General features: G+C 48.7%; 2 protein-coding genes across 5 annotated transcripts in view; both read right to left on the bottom strand.

Moving 5' to 3' along the window:
- The window catches only part of Otud5 (OTU deubiquitinase 5), a 42,065-nt gene extending 39,657 nt beyond the window's left edge, over positions 1-2,408 (bottom strand). For 2 of the 4 annotated variants that reach the window (XM_070040491.1, XM_070040493.1), the window contains exons 1-2: positions 2,036-2,323; positions 1,042-1,860 (exon numbers count right to left, since the gene is read on the bottom strand). In XM_070040491.1, coding sequence (XP_069896592.1) covers positions 1,042-1,635 — 594 coding nt within the window. In that variant the 5' untranslated portion in view covers positions 1,636-1,860; positions 2,036-2,323. The other 2 variants (XM_070040492.1, XM_070040494.1) reach the window with 2 other exon arrangements.
- A 3,178-nt stretch (positions 2,409-5,586) lies between these two features.
- Kcnd1 (potassium voltage-gated channel subfamily D member 1) lies at positions 5,587-20,938 on the bottom strand. Its single transcript, XM_070039176.1, has 7 exons — positions 20,877-20,938; positions 18,373-19,648; positions 14,061-14,223; positions 13,886-13,969; positions 13,701-13,799; positions 13,180-13,430; positions 5,587-6,954 (listed from the first exon to the last, which is right to left on the bottom strand). The coding sequence occupies exons 2-7, from the start codon at positions 19,491-19,493 to the stop codon at positions 6,726-6,728; spliced, it is 1,947 nt and encodes a 648-aa protein (XP_069895277.1). The 5' UTR covers positions 19,494-19,648; positions 20,877-20,938; the 3' UTR covers positions 5,587-6,725.
- Between the last annotated feature and the right edge of the window lie 442 nt (positions 20,939-21,380).

The raw sequence follows: 21,380 nt of genomic DNA, 5'->3' as shown, positions 1-21,380 counted from the left end.
CACCACTCCATCCTCAACTAACACATCCAAGGATTTAACACGGAGTTATTTTTCTATACAAAGTTTTAGCAATGCCTTGTTAAAATGATTTCAGACCTAATGAGCTGATTGATTACCTCTTTCCTCCTTGAAAAGTAACAGTACATAATGTATGTGAATTTAAGGCCTTAAGTTTAATCCTAATTAAAATGGCATTTCTTCTCAGAAAAAAAAAATTGAAGATTTAGGTCCAGGAGAAGAGGTTCACACTCTTGCCTCTATGGAAGGACTATCTCAGGCTACTGAGAGGAAAGAGATCTCCTGTACCAAGTACTATCTGTTCTCCCTGGGTATTGATTGTGGTCCTTGGAAGAGATAATTCGTCTCCTAGAGAGAAGTCTTACCGCCCTAAAGGAAAGCCCAGGAAATCCCTCTCTAAAGTGTGTGGGGCTTTGTACACAAAGCCTTTAATTCTACAAGAAATGTCTCCAGAAGGCAGGCTTAGGAGCCCTGAGGTCCCAGGCCCTGCTGCAGAGCAATCAGCTCTAGAAAGGAAGAGGAGAGTTGTCAATACACAAGATGTCAGCCTCAACAAAGGAATTCAGATTCCTTGGGATGCTCACCCCCACCTCTGAAGTTGTCACCTTATTTGAATTCCCTGCAGAGAAAATCTCAGACTTCTCTTAAAAAAACACAAACAGTTCAAGTCGCTGAATAGACAAGTCCCCTGGAGACACCTGAGACATCCCTCTCGGACAGGATCAATTCTGCTTGAGTCTCCTGGAGAATTCCCACCTATTAGTTTAGATGAAATTACTCGGCCTGGAATGACAGCTAAGGGTCCTAAAGAGGCCTCAGGATCCATCTTTAAGACCTTCCCTTATCTAAGAAGAGGGTGCCTAACCCCAAGTGCTTGGAGTAAAAGAAGTTCTTCATGCTTCATGCTTCACACACCAGCAGAAAGACCTAGGTCCTTCAGAACACTTTCAGCATTACTTAGGTCTCAGTCTGGAGATCCCATTTGAAAACCTGCCACCCACCCAGCTACTCTCCAGCCCTTACCTGCTCCACCGTGGCAGGATCCATAGCCTCAATGCGCGCTGCAGCAGCTTCGTATTCGTCCTCACTGTTGTAGCCAGCGCCGACCTCCTCTCGCTCCGGACTGCCCCCGCCAACTGCGCCAACCCCGGCAGCTTGTCGCCGTCGCTTGCTGTGCCCCGGTCCCGAACAACAGCCGCCCACGCCCACGGTGCCTCCCACGCCCACCACCACGCCCGCCGCGCCCACCCCCGCGGCTGCTGTGCCAAGCGCGTCACCTGGACCGCCGCCGGGACCACCCGGACCTCCGCAAGGAGGTGGAGAGGCTTGTTGTGGACGAGGGCCTGCCACTGCTCCTGGAGGCACGGAGAGTGCCCACCGATGGAGTGCGCCAGGGGGCCCCGGTAGTGGGCCCTGGGGTGGTGGTGAAGCACGGGGACGGGCACCTACGACGCCCGAGTCACGGTCGCGGTCGCCACCACCCACGCCAGTGCCGCCGCCGCCCACGCCCACACCCCCGCCGCGACGCGGCGCTGGGGGCAGCGGCCCAGGCGGCGGCGGCTCGTTGGTGGAGTCAGCGTCGGGAGGTGGCGGCTTCTTTTTGGGGAGAATAGTCATGGCGGCACCGCCAAGTACCCCCCAGCAAACTCAGCGCGAAGCACGATGGGATAGAACCCGGATGAGGGGGGCTACTGTACTGCGCGGAGCACGACGGGAGCTGCGAGGCCCGGATAGAGATTTAGGCACTGGTTCGAGGGCCGTAGGCGGTATGCAGGTCACGCCCCGAGGAGATCCCGGATGTAAAGTCCCCCAAGTTTTTTGCTACCTCCTTCCGGGCTTGGGCTACAGAGAAAACAGAACCAAAACAACACCTCTTCGCTCCACCCCCTTACAGGTTCTGGAAGTATAGGGTGGGGCCCCCAGGAGTAGCGCATGCGCGCCTGGACACAGCCCCGCCTCTTGCTCGGAAATACGTTGGCGAAAATCGCCAGCTGCCACAACAATTGCGATCACTAACCAATCGAAGAAGCTGTGTGGGCCCTCAACAACGTCCGCCGGCCAATCAGAAAGAAGCGCTCGCCCTTCCGTGTTCTCCGTCTTAAAATTTTAAAGTAGGCACCCTTGTTTTCAGCATTTCTTCTTGTCAGTCCATTTCTGCCTTTCGCTTTTCTTCTTGAGGCTCTAATTCATTAACGTGGATACTGCAAAAAGACAGCAAGGCCCCCTGTTCGCTTAGAGCGCCTCTGCCCCGAGATTCCAACGAGAACACAGCTCGACTAACTGAACATTATCAGCATTCTCGGCGCGTAACATACCCTTGTAGCGTCAGTTCCGGCTCCACCCGTCGGCATAGAAGGGGCGGTACTGCTTCACCCGGCAACAGACTGAGTCAGCGTTTATTGGTTAAGAGACGCTGTCACTCACTTCAGACAGACCTGTGCTAAGGCCGGCTCCAGCCATCGGGAATAAGCTGTGAGGGTGTTTAAGGAAACAGACACGCCTTGTCTGGCAGCTCCGCCTTCTTGTCCTCTTGTTGACCTCTCCGCCCCTATAGCTAGTGCGCAGGCGTAGCACTGTCTATATTAGGGGTTTTTTTTTGTTTGCTTGGGGCTTTTTGTTGTTGTTGTTTGTTTATTTTTTGTGCCAGTTTAGGGGCTTCAGCTTTTCTTTCTTTCTTTTTTTTTTTTAAGCGTAAACTGAAGCTCTATTACTTAAGCCCACAGCTCCACTGTTGGCTTTTTGGTGGTTTATTGGACATAAGCGTCTCCCGGACTTTACTGGGCTGGCTTCAAACATTGATCCTCAGATCTCAGCCTCTTGAGAAGCTAGGATTAGAGCCGTAAGTTACCTGAGCCCAGCTGCATTTTTCACAAACTAGAACGTTTGCTTAGGTTGAAAGACTGTTTATGAGCTAGCTCTGTGACCAACCAGTGCATCACAATGCTGTCCAAAACAAAATATCCCTGGCTCCGGCGCTGGTGTGTCAAACCTGTAATCCTAGGTACTCAAAAATCGAAGATCTGAGGATCCCAGTTCAAAGCCAGCCTGGGCAGGACAGTCCATGAGGCTTTTCTCTCCAATTAACTATCAGAAAACCGGAAATGGAGCTGTGGTTCAAAGTGATAGATCTCTAGCCTTGAGAAAAAAAAAAAAACAGGGACAGTACCCAAACGATGAGTAAATGCCCCACGACCAACAAAAATCCCTGCTGCTGAGCAGCTGGAGCACAACTGCACTAAGGTTGCCTCTTCTGTCCTCATCTGAGCAATCTTTTGCAATTCACTTAATACCCACTTCATCCCATTTCTATTTATCCTATTTGAAGATCAGAGATGAATGCTAATAAGTGGCCTGGTGTTATGACTAGTGCATAGTAAGTGATCCATAACCAGTTTATGGATCACTTACTATGGATGATGGTGTGTGGAAGTATCCTGGGATTTGGTGGAAGACCTCAGTTCCAGGCACAGAGGTATCATTATGAACTGTGTCTTTTGATATCCATCAAATGTAGGATATCAAGAATGGGATAAACTGGGCACCAGTGGCTCATGCCTGTAATTCTAGCTGTTCAATAGGCTGAGACCATAGGATCACAGTTTGAAGCCAGCCTAGGCAGGAAAGTCTCTGAGCTCTTATCTTCAATTAACCATAAAAAGCCAGAAGTAAAGCTGTGGCTCAATTGGTAGAGCACTAGCCTTGAGTGGAAAAGCTAAGGGATAGAGCCCAGGCCCTGAACTCAAGCCCCAGTTCTCTCCCCCCTCTCTCGTCTCTGTCTCTGTCTCTGTCTCTGTCTCTGTCTGTCTCTCTCTCTCTCTCTGTCTCTCTCTCTCTCTCTGTCTCTCTCTCACACACACACACACACATACACACACACACAGAACTAGGTGCCAGTAGCTAATGCCTGTAGTAATCATAGTCATAGCTACTCAGGAGGTTAAGATCTGAGGATCTTGGTCTGAAGCCACCCTGGCCAGACAAACACCAAAGATTCTTATCTCCAATTAACTAGCAAAAGCCAGAAATGGAGCTGTGGGGGGCTGAGAAGGTGGCTCAGTGGTAGAGCGCTTGCCTTGCATGAATGAGGCCCTGGGTTTGATTCCTCAGCACCACATAAGCAGAAAAAAAAAAGCCAGAAGTGGTGCTATGGCTCAAGTGGTAGCGTGCTAGCCTTGAGCTGAAGAGCTGAGGGACAGCGCCCAGACCCAGAGTTCAGGCCCCCCCGACCAGACCTCCCCCCCCCCAAAAAAAAGAAATAGAGCTGTGGTAGAGAGCACCAGTCTTGATCGATTAAGCTAAGGGACAGTGCCCAGGCCCTGAGTTCAAGCCTCAGTACTAGCACAAAAATAAATATAAATAATTAAATAATTGATGATTAAATTATTGTCTGTATTTCACTTATAAGCAACTTGAAACAAGAAGAGAGAAGATAAGTGATTCTTTCACTCGGATTAGAACACGTGAACTTAAATCTAAGGTCTGTTGCATGGAGATCATTCACACACTGCACTAGTGGAACCAGTAGTCCAGAAGAGGGAATGTAGTGGACATCCAAACTGAAAGGAAATAACCCAAACTGAGAGATGCTTTTATTGGGGTTAAATTCATAGTTGTTGGTTATTAAGATTCCTGGGCTTATGCCTATAATCCTAGATACCCAGGAGGCTTGAGATCTGAGGTTCAAAGCCAGCCTGGGGAGGAAAGTCTGTGAGACTCTAATTAATCACCAAAAAGTCAAATTGTAGAGCACTAGCCTTGAGCAAAAATGCTCAAGTACAGTACCTAGGCCCTAAGTTCAAGCCCCAAGACTGGCACAAAAAAGAAAAAAGAAGGCAGAAGTAGAGCTGTGATTCAAGTGGTAGAGCCATAATCTTGAGCAAAAAACTCAGGGACAGCACTCAGGCCCTGAGTTCAAGCCCCAACTCAGGCACATATACACCAAAAAAAGAAGCCTAAGTTGGTTCAAATTATGTGTGGCTCTGGGTCTCAGCTTATCCATAATGCAAATGAGGGAATAAAGCAGATGATGGCCCTTGGCCTGTCTTACTGGGTATAGAAGTAAATTCTTCACCTTCTTTCATGTCTCCAAGATCCTCTTTTCCAGAATACTTCACCAGCCATCCACTTTCCACATTTTTCCCCCACCACCCTTTCCACTTGTTGAAATGAACTGAGATCAGTGATTTTAATAATACCCTAATCTGGGCTGGGAAGGTGGCTCAGTGGTAGAATGCTTGCCTTGCATACATAAGACCCTGGGTTCGATTCTTCAGCAACCACATAAACAGAAAAAGCCAGAAGTGGTACTTGGCTCAACTGGTAGAGTGCTAGCCTTGAGTTGAAGAGCTGAGGGACAGCACCCAGGCCCCTAGTTCAGGCCCCACAATCGACTAATATATATATATATATATATATATATATATATATATATATATATATATATATATATATATACATACATACATACACATATATATATATTCCCCTAATCCAACCCAACTCCCCATACCCAGATTCAGAAATTGCTTAGTCCTCATCTCTCCTCTCAGGTTTTATTGACTGATGGAAACTACATCTTTGTCAGCTGCCAGCTCCATAGGGACAGTGCTGGGGACAGGGAACCTGAGATGATGCCAGATTTCAGCCTGAGAGCCAAGTTCCAGAAGGTGACCCAAGAGGGCAAAGAGGAGGAATATGTGGAAAGGAGCTAGAGCTGTAGGGAGGGAGGTGATGAAGTTCCTCCTGTAACTACCAGAGTTTAGGAGAGCTTCAGCCCTTATACAGTTCTGGAGTCCTGCCCAAGAACATGGAATCGTCACAAGATCTCCAAACACAGCCCAGTTCTTGCTGACTGCCAGACTCTTATCTCAGCCAGTCCAGACTCCAGCTCAACCATGAAGGAAGCAACCCAGAGAAGGGAGGGGGAGGGGGAGGGGGGAGGAGGAGGAGGGGGGAGGGGGAGGGGGGAGTTGTTGTTACAAGTGGCCCCTCTGATCAGGGCAGATGTAAATGCTGCAGCAAACTGGTCAGAGGCTTTGCATATTATCAAGGCAGCAGCTGCTATTGCTAGAATTTGCTGGAAGCCCAGCAGAGGGAGAACAGGATAGCAGAGACCCATTTCCAGCAGCCAGGGAAGAGGGCGGTGATGATGTTTGTGCTATCTGTATGTTGGGAGAGGCAGCCTGGCCCCTCAGCTAAGGCCTGGGCGGGGGGCTGGGGGGAGGTGGCAGGACAATGCTGAGGACACAGCCCTTGAAGCCCATGGTTGCATTCCAAGCTTCAGAATCTGGGAACTGCTGGGCCTGATGGAGGGTGAGAATCTCTCCTAGAGGTTAGATCAGGTTCCCTTCTCTAAACTCTCCTTGCCAGGCCAGAACTCTGACATCTGTCTGAAGGCCAGATGGGAGTTGCATGCAAGAGGCCAGCTGGGAGAAAGGGGCCAGTCCTACTGTGTTAGGGGCCAAGAAGACCAAGGCCCTGTGGAAGTCTAGTGCTTCGGCTCCCACCTGGAAAATGGGGGTGGAGGAATTTGCCCATTCCCAGCTCTTTCCCCACCCAGTGGCCTATTCCATGAAACTCCATTGCATAGTTCTTGGCAGGGAGCAGAAGGGATCCCCAGACCTTCCCCTGTCTGCCTCCCCAAAATATGGCTTTGGAAAGGAGTCCCCAGGTATGAAGAGAGCCCTCTGAATGGACAGGCCCACCCCTCACAGAGAAGAGATCTTGACAGTCTCAGGGAGAAGGCAAGGGGTACCCAGGCTGGAGTTCCTGAGGGTGCTGCTGGCTCTGTTACCACTGCCACCAGGGGAGGAAGGTTGGCTCTCATCTGGTGTGTTGGCAGGAGGGGTGGGGATACTGATGATGGCGGCCACGAAGTCCCGGCTGTCGCAGTTCAGGTCAAGACTGTCATGGGGCTTGGCATTCAGGCTTGAGCGGCTGTGGACAGGGGTAGGAAAGGTTGAAGGCTCTTCAAAAGTTATCTTAATACTTGCCACAGCCATTTTGGAATTTATTGAGCACCTACTGATCCCCAGAAACTACATTAAATGTTCCCCTTTCATCCTTAGTGATGGTTGTAAGAGAGTAAGGGCTCTGGAGTTAGCTAGTCCGGGGCTCAAATCCTGAATACACTTTTTACCACACTAAACCTGTCTTAGCATGTGAATAATAATATACCTCATGGGATTGTGGTAGAATGCTAATGAGATACTTACATGATATAAATTGCTCAGAGCAATGCTGGAAACCTAACAGATGTACATATATGTGCACTTACATGTAAGTATACATGTACACACTTTTTGTTTGGTATTGAAGGTTAAATCCAGGGCCTTGTATGTGAGCTACATATACCTCAAGCCTACATAAGTATTACTACCTATTGTTTCTCCTAACAATGCCAAAATCCTTGTGAAGTTCTGGGAGAGGGATATGGTGGTGCGTGCATGTAATTCCAGCATTTGAAGGCTGAAGCAGAAAGGTGGTGAGTTCCAGGTTACCATGGACTATATGATAAAACTCTGTCTTGGCTGAACACTAGTGACATACCTGTAATCCTAGCTACCAGAAGGCTGAGATCTGAGGATAGCAGTTTGAAGCCAGCCTAGGCAGGAAAGTCCAGAGACTTTTTTTTTTTGGTCGGTTGTGGGGCTTGGGCGCTGTCCTTGCGCTCTTCAGCTCATGGTGAGTGCTCTACGGCTTGAGCCACAGCACCACTTCCAGTTTTCTAGTGGTTTATTAGAGATAAGAGTCTCATGGACTTTCCTGCCTGGGCTGACTTTGAACCCCAATCCTCAGATCTCAGCCTCCTGAGTAGCTAGGATTACAGGCGTGAGCCACTGGCACCCAGCCACGTCCAGAGTCTCATCTCCAATTAACCACTAGAAAACTGGAAACGGACCTGTGGCTCAAAGTGATAGCATACTAGCCTTGAGCAGAAAAACTCAGGACAGCACCCAGGCCCTGAGTTCAAGCCCCACAACTGTCAAAAAAAACCCTCTGTTTCAAAAACAAAAACAAGCTGGGCATGCCTGTGGCTCATGCCTGTAATCCTAGCTACTTAGGAGACTGAGATCTGAGGATCTTGGTTTGAAGTCAGCTCATGCAGCAAAGTTTGTGAGATTCTCATGTCCAATTAACCAAGCCAAAAAGCCAGAAGTGGAGCTATAGCTCAAGTAGAAGAGCATAAGCCTTGAGCAGAAAAGGTCAAGGTCAGTGTTCAGGCCCTGAGTTCAAGCCCCAGGACCAGTGTGCTTGTGTGCGCGCACACACACACAGACACACAGACACACACACACACACACACACACACACACACACACACACACACACACACACACACACACACACACACACACACAGAATCTGCACTAGACTCTATCCTCATTTCTATCAGAGATGCCAGCCTAGTGTCCCTCCTTCAGGCCAGGACTCTGACAAAATCTTAACAAACACTTTCCCTGACCACACTCTAAAACTGTATCATGCTTAGGTGTGGATCACTGATAAAGAACTTGCCTCCTATGTGTAAGGCCCTGAGTTCCATCCCCATGACTGGAAAAAATCATCAATTAATTAAAAAGTAAAGAAAAAGCACCATATCACCCTTTTCTTTGTACTCTCTAGCCATGATTGCTGGTTTCTTTTTCTACTTGGTGCTTACCTACTATATACTCTGTGATTTTCTTTTTCTTTTCTTTTCTTTTCTCTTTTTTGGGTCCGTTCGTGGGGCCTGAACTCTGGGCCTGGGCACTGTCCCTCAGCTCTTCAGCTCAAGGCTAGCGCTCTATCACTTGAGCCACAGCACCACTTCCGGCTTTTTTCTTTTTGCTTATGTGGTACTGAGGAATCGAACCCAGGGCCTCAGGCATGCAAGGCAAGCGCTCTACCACTGAGCCTCCTTCCCAGCCCCTACTCTGTGATTTTCTTTAATTATCTTGATTTTTTTTTTTGGTCGGTCGTGGGGCCTGAACTCTGGGCCTGGGTGCTGTCCCTGAGCTCTTCAGCTCAAGGTGAGAGCACTCTACCACTTGAGCCACAGCGCCACTTAATTATCTTGAAAATATAGGATAGTTTCCTTTTTTCTTTCCTTTCCTTTTCTTTCTTTTTTCTTTTTTTCTTTCTTTCTTTCCTTCCTTCCTTCCTTCCTTCCTTCCTTCCTTCCTTCCTTCCTTCCTTCCTTCCTTCCTTCTCTCCCTCCCCCTCCCTCTCTCAGTGCTGGGGGTGGAACAAAAGGCAAGTATTCTACCACTGAGCTATAATCCCAGCCAGGGACAGGTTTTGTGTTTTGTTTTTTTGCTTTTTTCTTTTTTGTTGGCTGTGGGCTTGAACTTGGGGTCTGGACACTATCCCTGAACTCTCTCTCTCTCTTCTCTCTCTCTTTTTAATTTTTTTTTTTTTTTTGCTGTTCCTGGGGCTTAAACTTGTGGCCTGGGCACTATTCCCGAGTCTCTCTGTGCTCAAGGCTAGCACTCTACTACTTAAACCACAGCGCCACTTCCAGCTTTTTCTATTTATGTAGTACTGAGGAATTGAACCTAGGGCTTCATGCATGCTAGGCAAGTACTCTACTACTAAGCCACATTTTCAGCCCCTATCCCTGAACTCTTTTTTTTTTTTTTTTTTTTGGGTCCAGTCGTGGGCCTGAACTCTGGGTCTGGGCGCTGTCCCTCAGCTCTTCAGCTCAAGGTTAGCACTCTACCATTTGAACCACAGTGCCACTTCCGGCTTTTTTCTTTTTGCTTATGTGGTGCTGAGGAATCGAACCCAGGGCTTCATGCATGCAAGGCATGCGCTCTACCACTGAGCCACCTTCCCAGCCCTTTTTTTTTTGTCAGTCGTGGGGCTTGAACTCTGTACCTGGGCACTGTCCCTTATCTCTTCAGCTCAAGGCGAGTGCTCTACTGCTTGAGCCACAGCACCACTTCTGGTTTTCTAGTGGTTTATTGGAGATAAGAGTCTCACAGATTTTCCTGCTCGGGCTAGCTTTGAACCATGAGTCACCAGCGCTTGGCTTCCCTGAAATCTTTTGCTCAAGTCTAGTTCTCTACCACTATGAGCCACAGCACCACTTCTGGTTTTCTAGTGGTTAATTGGAAATACAGAGTTTCATGGACTTTCTTGCCCAGGCTGGCTTCAAACATTGATCCTCATATCTCAGCATGCTAAGTAGCTTGGACTATAGGCGTGAGTCATAAGCACTTGCCTTCAGGAGAGAATTTTTCTTTTTGTCAGTCATGGGGCCTGAACTCTGGGCCTGGGCACTTTCCCTCAGCTCTTCAGCTCAAGGCGAGCACTCTACCACTTGAGCCACAGCACCACTTCCGGATTTTTCTGCTTATGTGGTGCTGAAGAATCGAACCCAGGGCCTATGCATGCAAGGCAAGCACTCTACCACTGAGTCACCTTCCCAGCCCCAAGGACAAAAATTTTTGTCTGTTCTGTTCCCTTCTATGTCCCAAGTGCCTAAAATTCCGTGGCATACAGTAGGTGCTCAATATTTTTGTGTATGCCAGTACTGAGGCTTGAATTAATTGTCTCATACTCTCATATTGCTTGTTTACTTGAAGCTGGCACTCTACCACTTGGGCACGTCTGGATTTTTGCTGATAAACTAAGAGAGTCTCTCTACACCTGGTTTCAATAAATTATTCTTTTTTGTGCCAGTACTGGGGCTTAAAATCAAGGCCTAGATGCTGTTCTTTACTTTTCTTTGTCAGTTGTGGGGCTTGAACTCTGGTCCTGGGTGCTGTCCCTGAGCTCTTCAGCTCAAGGCAAGCACTCTACCACTTGAGCCACAGTACTACTTCTAGTTTTCTTTTTTGCTTTTTTTTTTTTTTTTTGGTTGGTCACAGGGCTTGAACTCTGGGTCTGGGCTCTGTCCCTCAGCTCTTCAGCACTCTACCACTTGAGCCACTGTGCCACTTCCAGTTTTCTGAGTGGTTTAATGGAGATAAGAGTCTTATGGAGCCAGGCACCAGTGGCTCAAGCCTGTAATCCTAGCTACTCAAGAGGCTGAGATGTACCAGTGGCTCACTCCTGTAATCCTAGCTACTCAAGAGGCTGAGATATGAGGATCACGGGCAGGAGAGTCCCTGAGACTCTTATCTCCAATAAACCACTAGAAAACTGGAAGTGGCGCTGTGGCTCAAGTGGTAGAGTTCTTGCCTTGAGCTGAAGAGCTGAGGGATAGCACCCAAGCCTAGAGTTCAAGCCCCACGACTGACAAAAAAAAAAAAAAAAAGAGTCTCATGGAGATTCCTACCCCAGCTGGCTTTGAACCAAGATCCTCAGATCTCAGCCTCCTGAGTAGCTAGGATTACAGGCATGAGCCACGACACTGGGCTAAATTTTAATTTCCATCTTTTTTTTTTCTTGTCATTCGTGGGGCTTGAACTCTGGGCCTGGGTGCTGTCCCTATGCTCTTCAGCTCAAGGCAAGAACTCTACCACTTGAGCCACAGCGCCACTTCCCACTTCTTGTTTTACTGGTGGCTGGCTAATTGGAGATAAGAGTCTCACCTACTTTCCTTCCCGTGCTGGCTTTGAACTGTGATCCTCAGATCTCAGCCTCCTGAGTTGCTAGGATTACAGGCGTGAGCCACTTGTGTCTGGCTGTTCTTTATTTTTTGGGCTCAAGGCTAGATCTCTACCACTTGAGGCACAGCTCCACTTCTGGTTTTTTGGGTGGTTTATTGGAGATAGGAGTTTCATGGACTTTCCTACCAGGCTGGCTTCAACCATAATCATCAGATCTCAGCTTCCTGAGTAGCTAGGATTAAGGCATGAGCCACCAGTGCCTGGCTCAAAATGTTATTTTTTTAGTTAAAAAAATTTATTATGACGCTTGGAAAGTGGCTTACTGGTAGAGTGTTGCCTAGCATTCATGAAGCCCTGGTTTCAATTCCTCAGTACCACATAAACAGAAAAAGGTAGAAGTGGAGCTGTGGCTCAAGTGGTAGAGTGCTAGCCCTGGGTAAAGAAGCTTAAGGACAGTGCCCAGGCCCTGAGGTCAAGCCTCAGGACTGGACAAAAAAATTTTAATTGTTACTATACAGGTGATGTAGCTGGGCACTGGTGACTCATGCCTATAATCCTATCTACTCAGGAGGCTGAGATCTGAGGATCTCAGCTGCCAGCTGGGGCAGGAAACTCCATGAGACTCTTATCTCCAATAAACCACTCAGAAAACTGGAAGTGGGGGGCTGGGAAGTTGGCTCAGTGGTAGAGCGCTTGCCTTGCATGCCTGAGGCCCTGGGTTCGATTCCTCAGCACCACATAAGCAAAAAGAAAAAAGCCGGAAGTGGTGTTGTGGCTCAAGTGGTGAAGCGCTAGCCTTGAGCTGAAGAGCTGAGGGACAGCGCCCAGACCCAGATTTCAGGCCCCACGACCGGACCAAAAACAAAAACAAAAACAAGAAAACTGGAAGTGGCACAGTGGCTCAAGTGGTAGAGTGTTAGCCCTGAGCTGAAGAGCACAGAGACAGTGCCTAAGCCCAGAGTTCAAGCCCCACAACCGACACACACACACAAAAGTGATATATGCAGGGGTTACAGTTACATACTTCAGGTAAAGAGTATATTTCTTTCTGGACACCCCTTTCCTCACTCTCTCCCAGTTAAAAATATTTTATTGTGTGTGTGCCAGTCCTGGGACTTGAACTAAGGGCCTGGGTGCTAGCTCTTTTGCTCAAAGTTAGTGCTTGAGTCATAGCTACACTTCCAGATTTTTATTGATTGATTAGAGATAAGGGTCTCATGGACTTGTCTGCCAGGCTGGCCTCAAACCAGGATCCTCTGATCTCAGCCTCCTAAGTATCTAAGATTACAGGTGTGAGCCACCAGTACCAGGTTCAACAAAATTATTTTTTGAGATAGGGTTTCACTATGTTTCCCAGTCTGAACTTAAAGTTCTGAGCTCAAATGTTCCTTCTGATTCAGCCAGCCTCCTAAGGAGCTGGAACTATAATCATGTGTCACCATTAATGTCCAAATTGAAAGAGGAATTTCACATAAGATAAATTCAAGATCTATGTATGAAATTTGAGTTTGAACTTGAGTTGCTAGGCTTAAAGTCATGACATCTCATACCCACTTGTCCAAGTGCTATGTCCTTTCACCACCCCCATTGCCACCTGTGGCCAGCAAGTAGGACAGGTACTTACCTTTGAGGGGCAGGACTCCTTCGCAGTCCTGCCAGTGTGTCCAGTTCCTGCATGCTACCAGGGCTGACTGAAGCAGTGGAATTGGCAAGGCGGATGGCACGGCGCTTGGCTCTGCGGGGGCAGCAAGATGATAACAGGTTGCCAGGCCCCATTGGCTGGGAGGATACAGAGGTGCTACGGCTAGTGCGGCCACCCAAAGAGACAGCTCCCAGGGCCTCACTGAAGGTTAACTCATCTGTGAACTCATGGCACTGTAGGAAGAAGGGAGGCAGGGTTATTGGGTACATCATGGGAGCTAGTCTCATCCCCTCTGCCTTTGATTAAGTTGTTCCTTTCTTTCTTCCTGGAAGTCACCCTTTTTTCCCATACTTTGCTCATTCTTCAATCTCTTTCAAGAAGCCTCATGTCCGCCTGGCACTGATGGCTCATACCTGCCATCCTATCTACTAAAGAGGCTGGTGTGATCTCCTCTGTTAGTAGCAAGCCTCCCTACTGCCATGCCACCTCTCCCTCAGTCTCACCGTTGTCTTCTCTAGACAGTGCAGCAAATGGTGATGCTGTTGTTCAAAAGCAGACCGGTTCCTGACACACAGAGCCTGTCCCTCCCCGCTGCCACTGTCCTGGTAATGCAAAGAACAGAAAGAGGTGAGCACTTTCCTCCCCTCATCCCTGCTTACCCCACCTCCCAATCTGGGTCCCTCCCTACCTCAAGTCCTCCATTTTGCTTGTACTGCAGGAAGGCATTGGTGGTCCCACTCTTTGCCAACCGGATCCTTGCCAGGCGTACCTTCTATAGAGTTGGAGACAAAGTGGATGAGCCCAAAAATAGATAGGCTCAAGGTGTGGGGAATTAGGGGTACTCAGAAGAAAGATAGGGTTACCTGCTGTGCTCGGCGCTTATCAGCACGCTGGTTCTGGTGGTAGATGCGGCTAAAATTGGATACAATGACTGGTACAGGCAGGGCAATGACCAAAACGCCACTGAGTGAACAAATAGACCCAAAAATCTTGCCAGCAATGGTACTAGGCACCATATCTCCATAGCTGGGAAAGGAAGGAGGTAGGTCAAGATCAGGAAAAGTACTCACTCACCTCTTAGACCTCCCCCCATTGCAGTCTATCCAGCCCTGACTCACTCTGCATCCCTGGCCAGACCCTTAGTCTCTCTGAGCCTCAGTTTCTTGGCTGCCTCTTTGCCTCTCCCACCTGCTGACTTCATCTGAGCTATGTGCTAGGTATCTGAGTCAGATAGAAATGTATTAATACAAAGGAGAGAGGAAAAACAAAGGAGGAGGCAACAATGCTTGATAAGAAATGTACTCATTACCTTGCTCATGTAATTGCAACCCCTCTGTACGGTATTTTGTTTGTTTTGTTTTTTTTGTTTTTATTTTTGTCGGTTGTGGGTCTTGAACTCTGGGACTGGGCACTGTCCCTCAGATCTTCAGCGCAAGGCTAATGCTCTACCACTTGAGCCACAGCGCCACTTCCATGTATGGTATTTTCACAATAAAAAACTTATTAAAAACTTATATGCCAAATTAATACAAGATTCTGATTAAAACTGAAAAAATTTAAAAAGAAACAAAGGAGAGAGGAGAATAAGGAAGCCAAAGGCAAGTAAATATAGGCTCCTGGGAAGAGAGTCCCACCACTACAAACCAGCCAAGGGGCTCTGCAACCTGAAAAGAATGTTCTATTAGGTTTGCATATCTCTCTACATTCTCACAGCAAGGAACTAACAAAGCTCAGGAATACACAGCATACTGGAATTCCAATCACAAGACCAATTGGAGCTGCACAGAAATGCTACCTCTGTGATCTTCAGCTTTTAGGCCTTTCCTCTTTGCCCTAGAATGGCTGGCTCTTCCTTATTTCTGTGTCTTGCTTTATTCACATCAAGTCTCTGTTCCCAAGGTGTCCCAACTTCTGGCTCTAGAATGTGTCACCTCAGATTGTCTCTCAATTATGAACCAGGGAAAGTCATCCACCTACCCTCACAGAGCTGTTATGAGGACTGAATAGGGCAAAAGGCATCAAAAATACCCTGTATCAGGCTGGTATATAGCTCAGTGGCAAAGCAATAACCTAGCAAGTACAATGTCCTGGGTTCAATCCCCAGTACAAAAAAAATGAAAAGAAAAAAATAGAGTTGAAAAACAAACAAAGCACCAAAAATACCCAGTATCTCAGGGTTGAAGGTATGGCTCAGTTGGTAGAGTGCTAGCCAATGAGCGAAAAGTGTCAGGTACCCAGTTCAAATCCAAGTCTTAGATCCAAAAACAAAAAACAAAAAAAACAAAAACAAAAAACTCAGTGCCAACTTGCTGTCAGGGCTTAAAACTGGTTTGATGAACTAATCCTGAACCTCCACCTAGAATTAATTTCTACTCCTTACAAACCACAAATCAACATTTCTTCTTTCCCTCCCCTTCCCCTTCCCCCCCTCCCGCCTTTTTTTGTGCTGGTACTAGAGCTTGATCTTAGGACCTGGGTGCTGCTCTTAGCTTTTCCTTTTTCCTCAAGATGAGTACGACTTGAACCACAGCCCCACTTCTGGCTTTTTGGTGGTTAATTGGAGATAAAAATTCTCACGGACTTTCCAGCCTAGACTGGTTTTGAACTGAAATCTTCAGATCTCACCCTCCTGAATAACTAGGATTACAGGTGTGAGACACCAGCACCTGGCCTCCTTTATTTTGCTGGTACTATGGCTTTGAACCTGGTCTGGGAGCTCTTTTAGGTTCAAAGGTGGTACTCTTCCACTTGAGCAGCACCTCTACTTCCCGAGTTCTCCTTTTTTTCTGATTAATTTGAGGTAAGAGTCTCATGGATTTTTCTGCCTGAGCTGGCCTTGAACCATGTTCCTCAGATCTCAGCCTCCTGAGTAGAATTGGAGGAATAAATCACCAGAGCCCAGATAAGCCAACTTTCTATACCTCTATTAAGGCTCTGAGCAAGCAGTCACTCATTCTAGAGATATTTAGCACCAACAGTATACTTAATCCTAGCAATGGAAATTTACAGAAGGATTACAGCATCTGTCCTATACAATATCTTTAAGAGCATCTGGAGGAAGCCAAGCCTGATAGTATATGCCTAGAATCCCAGATTTGGGAGGCAGAGGCAGGAGAATTACAACTTCCAGGACAGTTTGTTCTATATAGTGAGACCTTGTCTCCCTCTGTCTCGAAGAAGAAGCAACAGCAAAACAAAACTACCAAACAAAAGAAAGTCATGGTGCAAGAAGTGGGACTCATGTGGTAGAGTGCTTACCTAGCAATGAAGCCCTGGGTTTAACTGGAAGGAAGAAAGGAAGGAAAGAAGAAAGATAGGAAGGAAGGAAAGAAGGAAGGAAGGAAGAAAAAGGAAGAAAAGAGAAGGGAGATAAAGAAAGAAAAGAAAGAATGAGAGAAAGAGAGAACGCTATTCATGAAGGCTGGGGATGTAGTTCAGTAATAGAGCCTGTGACTAGATATATGAGACACTATGTCCCATCCCCAGCACACCTACCTCCCCCAAAAAGAACCTCATGACTTTGAGGATTCCATTTGGTACTTGTATCCCAACTCTGATTTCTCGCAGGGATTGGCAGTAAAAATAAAATAGAATAAAAATGCTGAAAATACCTTTTGGGAAATGCTAAGGAATCACAGAGCCCCAGAGGTAGCCCCACACAGCAGAAAACTCTGGAAGTTTAGAAAATGCAGATCAAAAAGGAAGGGAGCTCAGCATTGGTGGCTCACACCTGTATTTCTAGCTACTTAGAAGGCTGAGATTTGAGGATTGTGGTTCAAAGCCAGCCCAGGCAGGAGATCTGTGAGGTTCTTACCTCCAGTTAACCACAAGAAAACTGGAAGTGGAGCTGTGGCTCAAAGTGCTAGTGTGCTAGCCTTGAGCAAAGAGCTCAGGGAGAGTGACCAGGCCCTGAGTTCAATCCCCACAACTGAGAAAAAAGGAAGGGGAAAAAGGGTGCCAAGAAGCCAATAACTATATTTACTGCACCAGAAACATTCAGAGAACTCACAACTGAATCCTCTTTAGGATTCATTTTCTACTTTACAGAGGGGAAAACGGAGACCCTGAGAAAATGTCAACAGAAAGAATAGTTAAGTCAAACTTAAACTCAGCTCTCCTGACCTCGAAAATCAAGGTATGATCAGAGCTGGGAAGGACCAGAAGATTAAGTACAACTCCATAAGTCTTTACAGATGAACAAACTTAAGAGAACAAAGTAAAAGGAGCAGCCAGGCACTGGTTGCTTACACCTGTAATCTTAACAACTCAGGAGGCTATGATTTGAGCATAGCCATTCCAAGCCAGCCTGGGCAGGAAAGTCCATAAGATTGTCTCCAGTTAACCACCAAAATGCCAGAAGTGGAGATGTGGATGAAGTAGTAGAGTATCAATCTTTTATTTTATTTTTTTATTTTTGTCAATCATTAGGCTTGAACTCAGGGCCTGAGTGCTGTCCTTGAGCTTTTTCTTTTTCACACAAGGCTAGCACTCTACCACTTTGAACCACAGTGCCACTTCCAGTTTTCTAATGGCTAATTGGAGATAAGTCTCTCATGGGGACTTTCCTGCCTGGACTGGCTTTGAACCTTGGTCCTCAGAGCTTAGCCTCCAGAGGAGCTAGGATTATACCAGTGAGCCACCAGTGTTGTCCTGCTAGAGTACCAATTTTAAATGAAAAAGCTAAGCACCCAGGCCCTGAGTTCAAGCACTAGTACTGGAACATGCACATAGGCACTAAGAGAGAGGGGGAGAGGAAGAAAGAAGGAGGAGGAAGAGAAGGAAGAGGAAGAGGAGGAAAAGGAGGAGGAGGAGGAGGAGAAACTGGGTATGGTGGTATATGTTTGTAATTTCTAATTCCAGCACTAGGGAGACTGAGACAGGAGGATCAAGAGTTCAAGGGCCAGCCTGGGCCACATAGCAAGATATAAGAGAGAGAGAGAGAGACAGAGAGACAGAGAGAGAGAGAGAGAGAGAGAGAGAGAGACAGACAGACAGACAGACAGACAGATGGACAGAGACACAGAGAAAGAAAGAGACAGACAGAGAGAGGTGCTAGCTTAGCATGTGTAAGACCACAGAGAGACACAGAGGTCATTTATCTAACCTTGCAATTATGCAGAAAGGGTGAGTATAATAGAGCAATGGAGCACCTCCAAACACAGGGCCAGCACTTACCCAAGTGTGGTCATGGTGACAATAGTATACCAAAAGGCTGCAGGGATGCTTGTAAAGTTGGTCTTACTGGTGCCCTTCTCAGCATAGAACATGACAGTGGCGAAGATGATGATGGCCATGGTGAGGGAAAAGAGGAGAAAGCCCAGCTCAGAGGCACAGCTCTTGAGTGTGTAGCCCAGAATCCGCAAGCCCTGTGAGTGCCTGGAGAACTTGAAGATGCGGAAGACCCGAAACACACGCAGAGTGACAAAGGCACCCGAGACGTCATCGTTCTTGGGCACAAAAAGCCCTATATAGTAGGGCAGGATGGCCACCACGTCGATGAGGCTCATGACACTTCGCAGAAAGCGGCAACGGCTGGGGGCGGCAAAAAGCCGCAGGAGGTATTCCCCGGTGAAGATGAGCACACAGGCAGTGTCCATACAGAAAAAAGCCATCGGGAAACGGTCACCACAGGGCTGCTCCCTTGGGGGCCTCCGGGCAGGACCACGGCATGGGATGGTCTCCACCACATTGGCGATGACCGACACAGCGATGAAAAATCCAGTTACGTAGTAGAAAACGAGGGCCGCGGTGCTTGTGTGTGGGTTCTCAAAGGCCCGCCAGAGCCGCTGTCGTAGGGAGCTGCCCGCAGGCAGGGCTGGACCCTCCCCAGCCTGTTCAGCCTCCTCATCCTCTGCCAGGCGCTCAGCGTTTTCCTTCTTGCGATCCCGGTACTCTTCAAGGCAACAGTCACCCACAAGCTCCGGGACCAGGCCATAGAAAGCCAACTCCTCATCGAAGGCCTGGATGCACTCCTGCCTGGGACAATGAAGCCTGCCTGTTCTGTAGAAGTTCAGCACGTGCCGGAACATGTCCGGGTCACGATCGAAGAAGTACTCGCCTGAATCAGCATCATAGAAGAACTCTTTCTCTGAGCTGCCCAGTAGGGTGTCTGGGTAGCGATCCAGTGTGTTTTTCCAGGTCTCGAAGCGTCGTCCACTTACATTCACCACCAGAACCTCATCTCCTCGCGATGCCTTCACCCCGGGTGCGGGAGGCAGGGGTTGCTGGGCCAGGGGCAGCCAGCCCACAGCTGCAGCCCGTGCAAAGGGCAACCACGTGGCTACTCCTGCTGCCATCCTGAGGGGCTCCCCAGGCTCCTAGAGACTTGGGGGTGGGGTGGCTGTTTAGAATGTAGCTGTCTCCAGGATGATGGAGGCTGGAAGAGGCCCTGGGCTACTTGGACAAGAAACTACAGGTGTCTAGCAAAGCCAAGATGAACCAGGAGGAGGAACTACGAGAGAGAGAGAGAGAGAGAGGAGCTTGGGGGACATTTAGAGGGACTATGAAGGGTCTGAGTGGTGTCCTGAGTGGTAAAGAAGGGTACCACGGTAGACAGAGTATCCAAGAAGGACCGTCAGGTTTAGAGAGATGGAGATGACTCTAGAATGGTTAGCATGCTCCTAACAAATGTGGGAGGTATCTAGAGGGACCAAGAAACAGATGGGGAACTGTCCACACTTGAGTTCTCAGGGAAGGAAAAAGGGCTTGGAATACTTTGACCACATTGGGAGAGGATAGGGGCATCCAGAGGTGGACCCAGAGGGGCTTGAAAGAGGTTGAGTGTCTGGAGCAGGGGTCTAGAGGGAGGATTGTCCAAACTTTCAAGACCTCTGGGGGAAAGATAAACGGATTAGAAATCCCATGGGGGTTGGAGCATCTCAAGGGTGGCTACAGAGCCAGGAGGTTGTAAAGAGGCTAAAAAGTGTCTTGGGAGTGCTTGGAGCAGCCAAGAATAGCCTGGGGGTGTTGGCTACATTCTACAGGAGTTCTGGGGGAAGGCAGAAGCCAGGGCCCACTGGTAGGGCTATGGAGAAGAATGGGTTAGCTAAAGGGGTGGACCTGGAGCTGGGTTTTTAAGAGACTGGTAGGTGTAGGGGGCAGTATATCTAGAGGGGCTCAGGAAGCCCCACGTCCACACTCCAAAGAGTTTTTAGGGGGGAAAAAAAGGGATCCAGGGAATCCCAAGGAGCTGGGATTCAAACTGCAGCAAAGTTGGGCACAGACCCTGAGCATCCAGGGGAATTGCAAAACACTTAAGAGGCAGGGGTTCCCTCCCCTCCACCTCAAGATGTGCTGGAGAGGGGGTGGGATGTTGAAAGGGAATTGGGCGTGTCTCCAGGGAGGGGGCTGCTGGATTTGGCAGGAGGCTGGGGTAGAGGAGGCCGGGAGAGGGCTGGGTACCACAGTTGGGGGCAGGTCTGGGGAAACCACACCCGAGGGGCTGGTGATGTACTAGGCAGCAATAGCGGCTGCAGGAACAGAAGACAGCAGCCACAGCCAGGCCTAGGAGGGAAGGCGGCACCGGCAGGAGAAAGGGGCTGGGTCCCTGGAAGGACAAGGTCCAGTGGGGATCCCTTGAGGATATCCCAGGATGGGCTAGGAGGTGGGGGCTGGACTAGGGAAGGGCAAGGAGAGCACTGCTGGTAGTCCCTTCCCCCTCCCCATAGGGCGGTCCTCACCTGTGTCCCTGCTGTTGCTGCAGCGATGGGGCTGGGGGTACCAAACACCGGAGCTCCAGGCCCCCTCTGCAGAGCTGCTTGAGTTGTCTTCCTGCTCCGGCTCTCTCTCCCCGCCCCTCCGAGCTTGCCGGGAGATGGAGTGAGAGGCAGGGAGGGGCCTCCTGGCTCCCCGAGCCCCCTCCCCTAGGATAGCCAGAGAGGGACCCTGGGGAGACTCCGCCTCCTACAAAGCTGGTTGGGCCTCAGTCGCGTCATCTGGAAAATGGGGGTGGCAGCGAGTGTTGCCAGTCCCCCCCACCTCCTTCCTGGACTCCCCCCCTCTTCCTGCCCAGCTCTTACCAGCTCTACCCCCAGGGGCACCCCCACCCCCACCCGCCTGAATCAGCAGCACTTAGCAGATCGGATCGATGGGGAGGCATCCGTTAATGGCCCCAGAGCGGGAGTGCCACGGAGAATGATGCAGCGCAGTGTCCCATCCCCGCCCCCCAGGCTGTGAAAGGGCAG

The sequence above is a fragment of the Dipodomys merriami genome, unplaced genomic scaffold, assembly GCF_024711535.1.
Source record: "Dipodomys merriami isolate MVZ:Mamm:240054 unplaced genomic scaffold, mDipMer1.0.p SCAF_3, whole genome shotgun sequence".
NCBI lineage: Eukaryota > Metazoa > Chordata > Mammalia > Rodentia > Heteromyidae > Dipodomys > Dipodomys merriami.
This window is presented reverse-complemented; position numbering and strand designations above follow the sequence as displayed.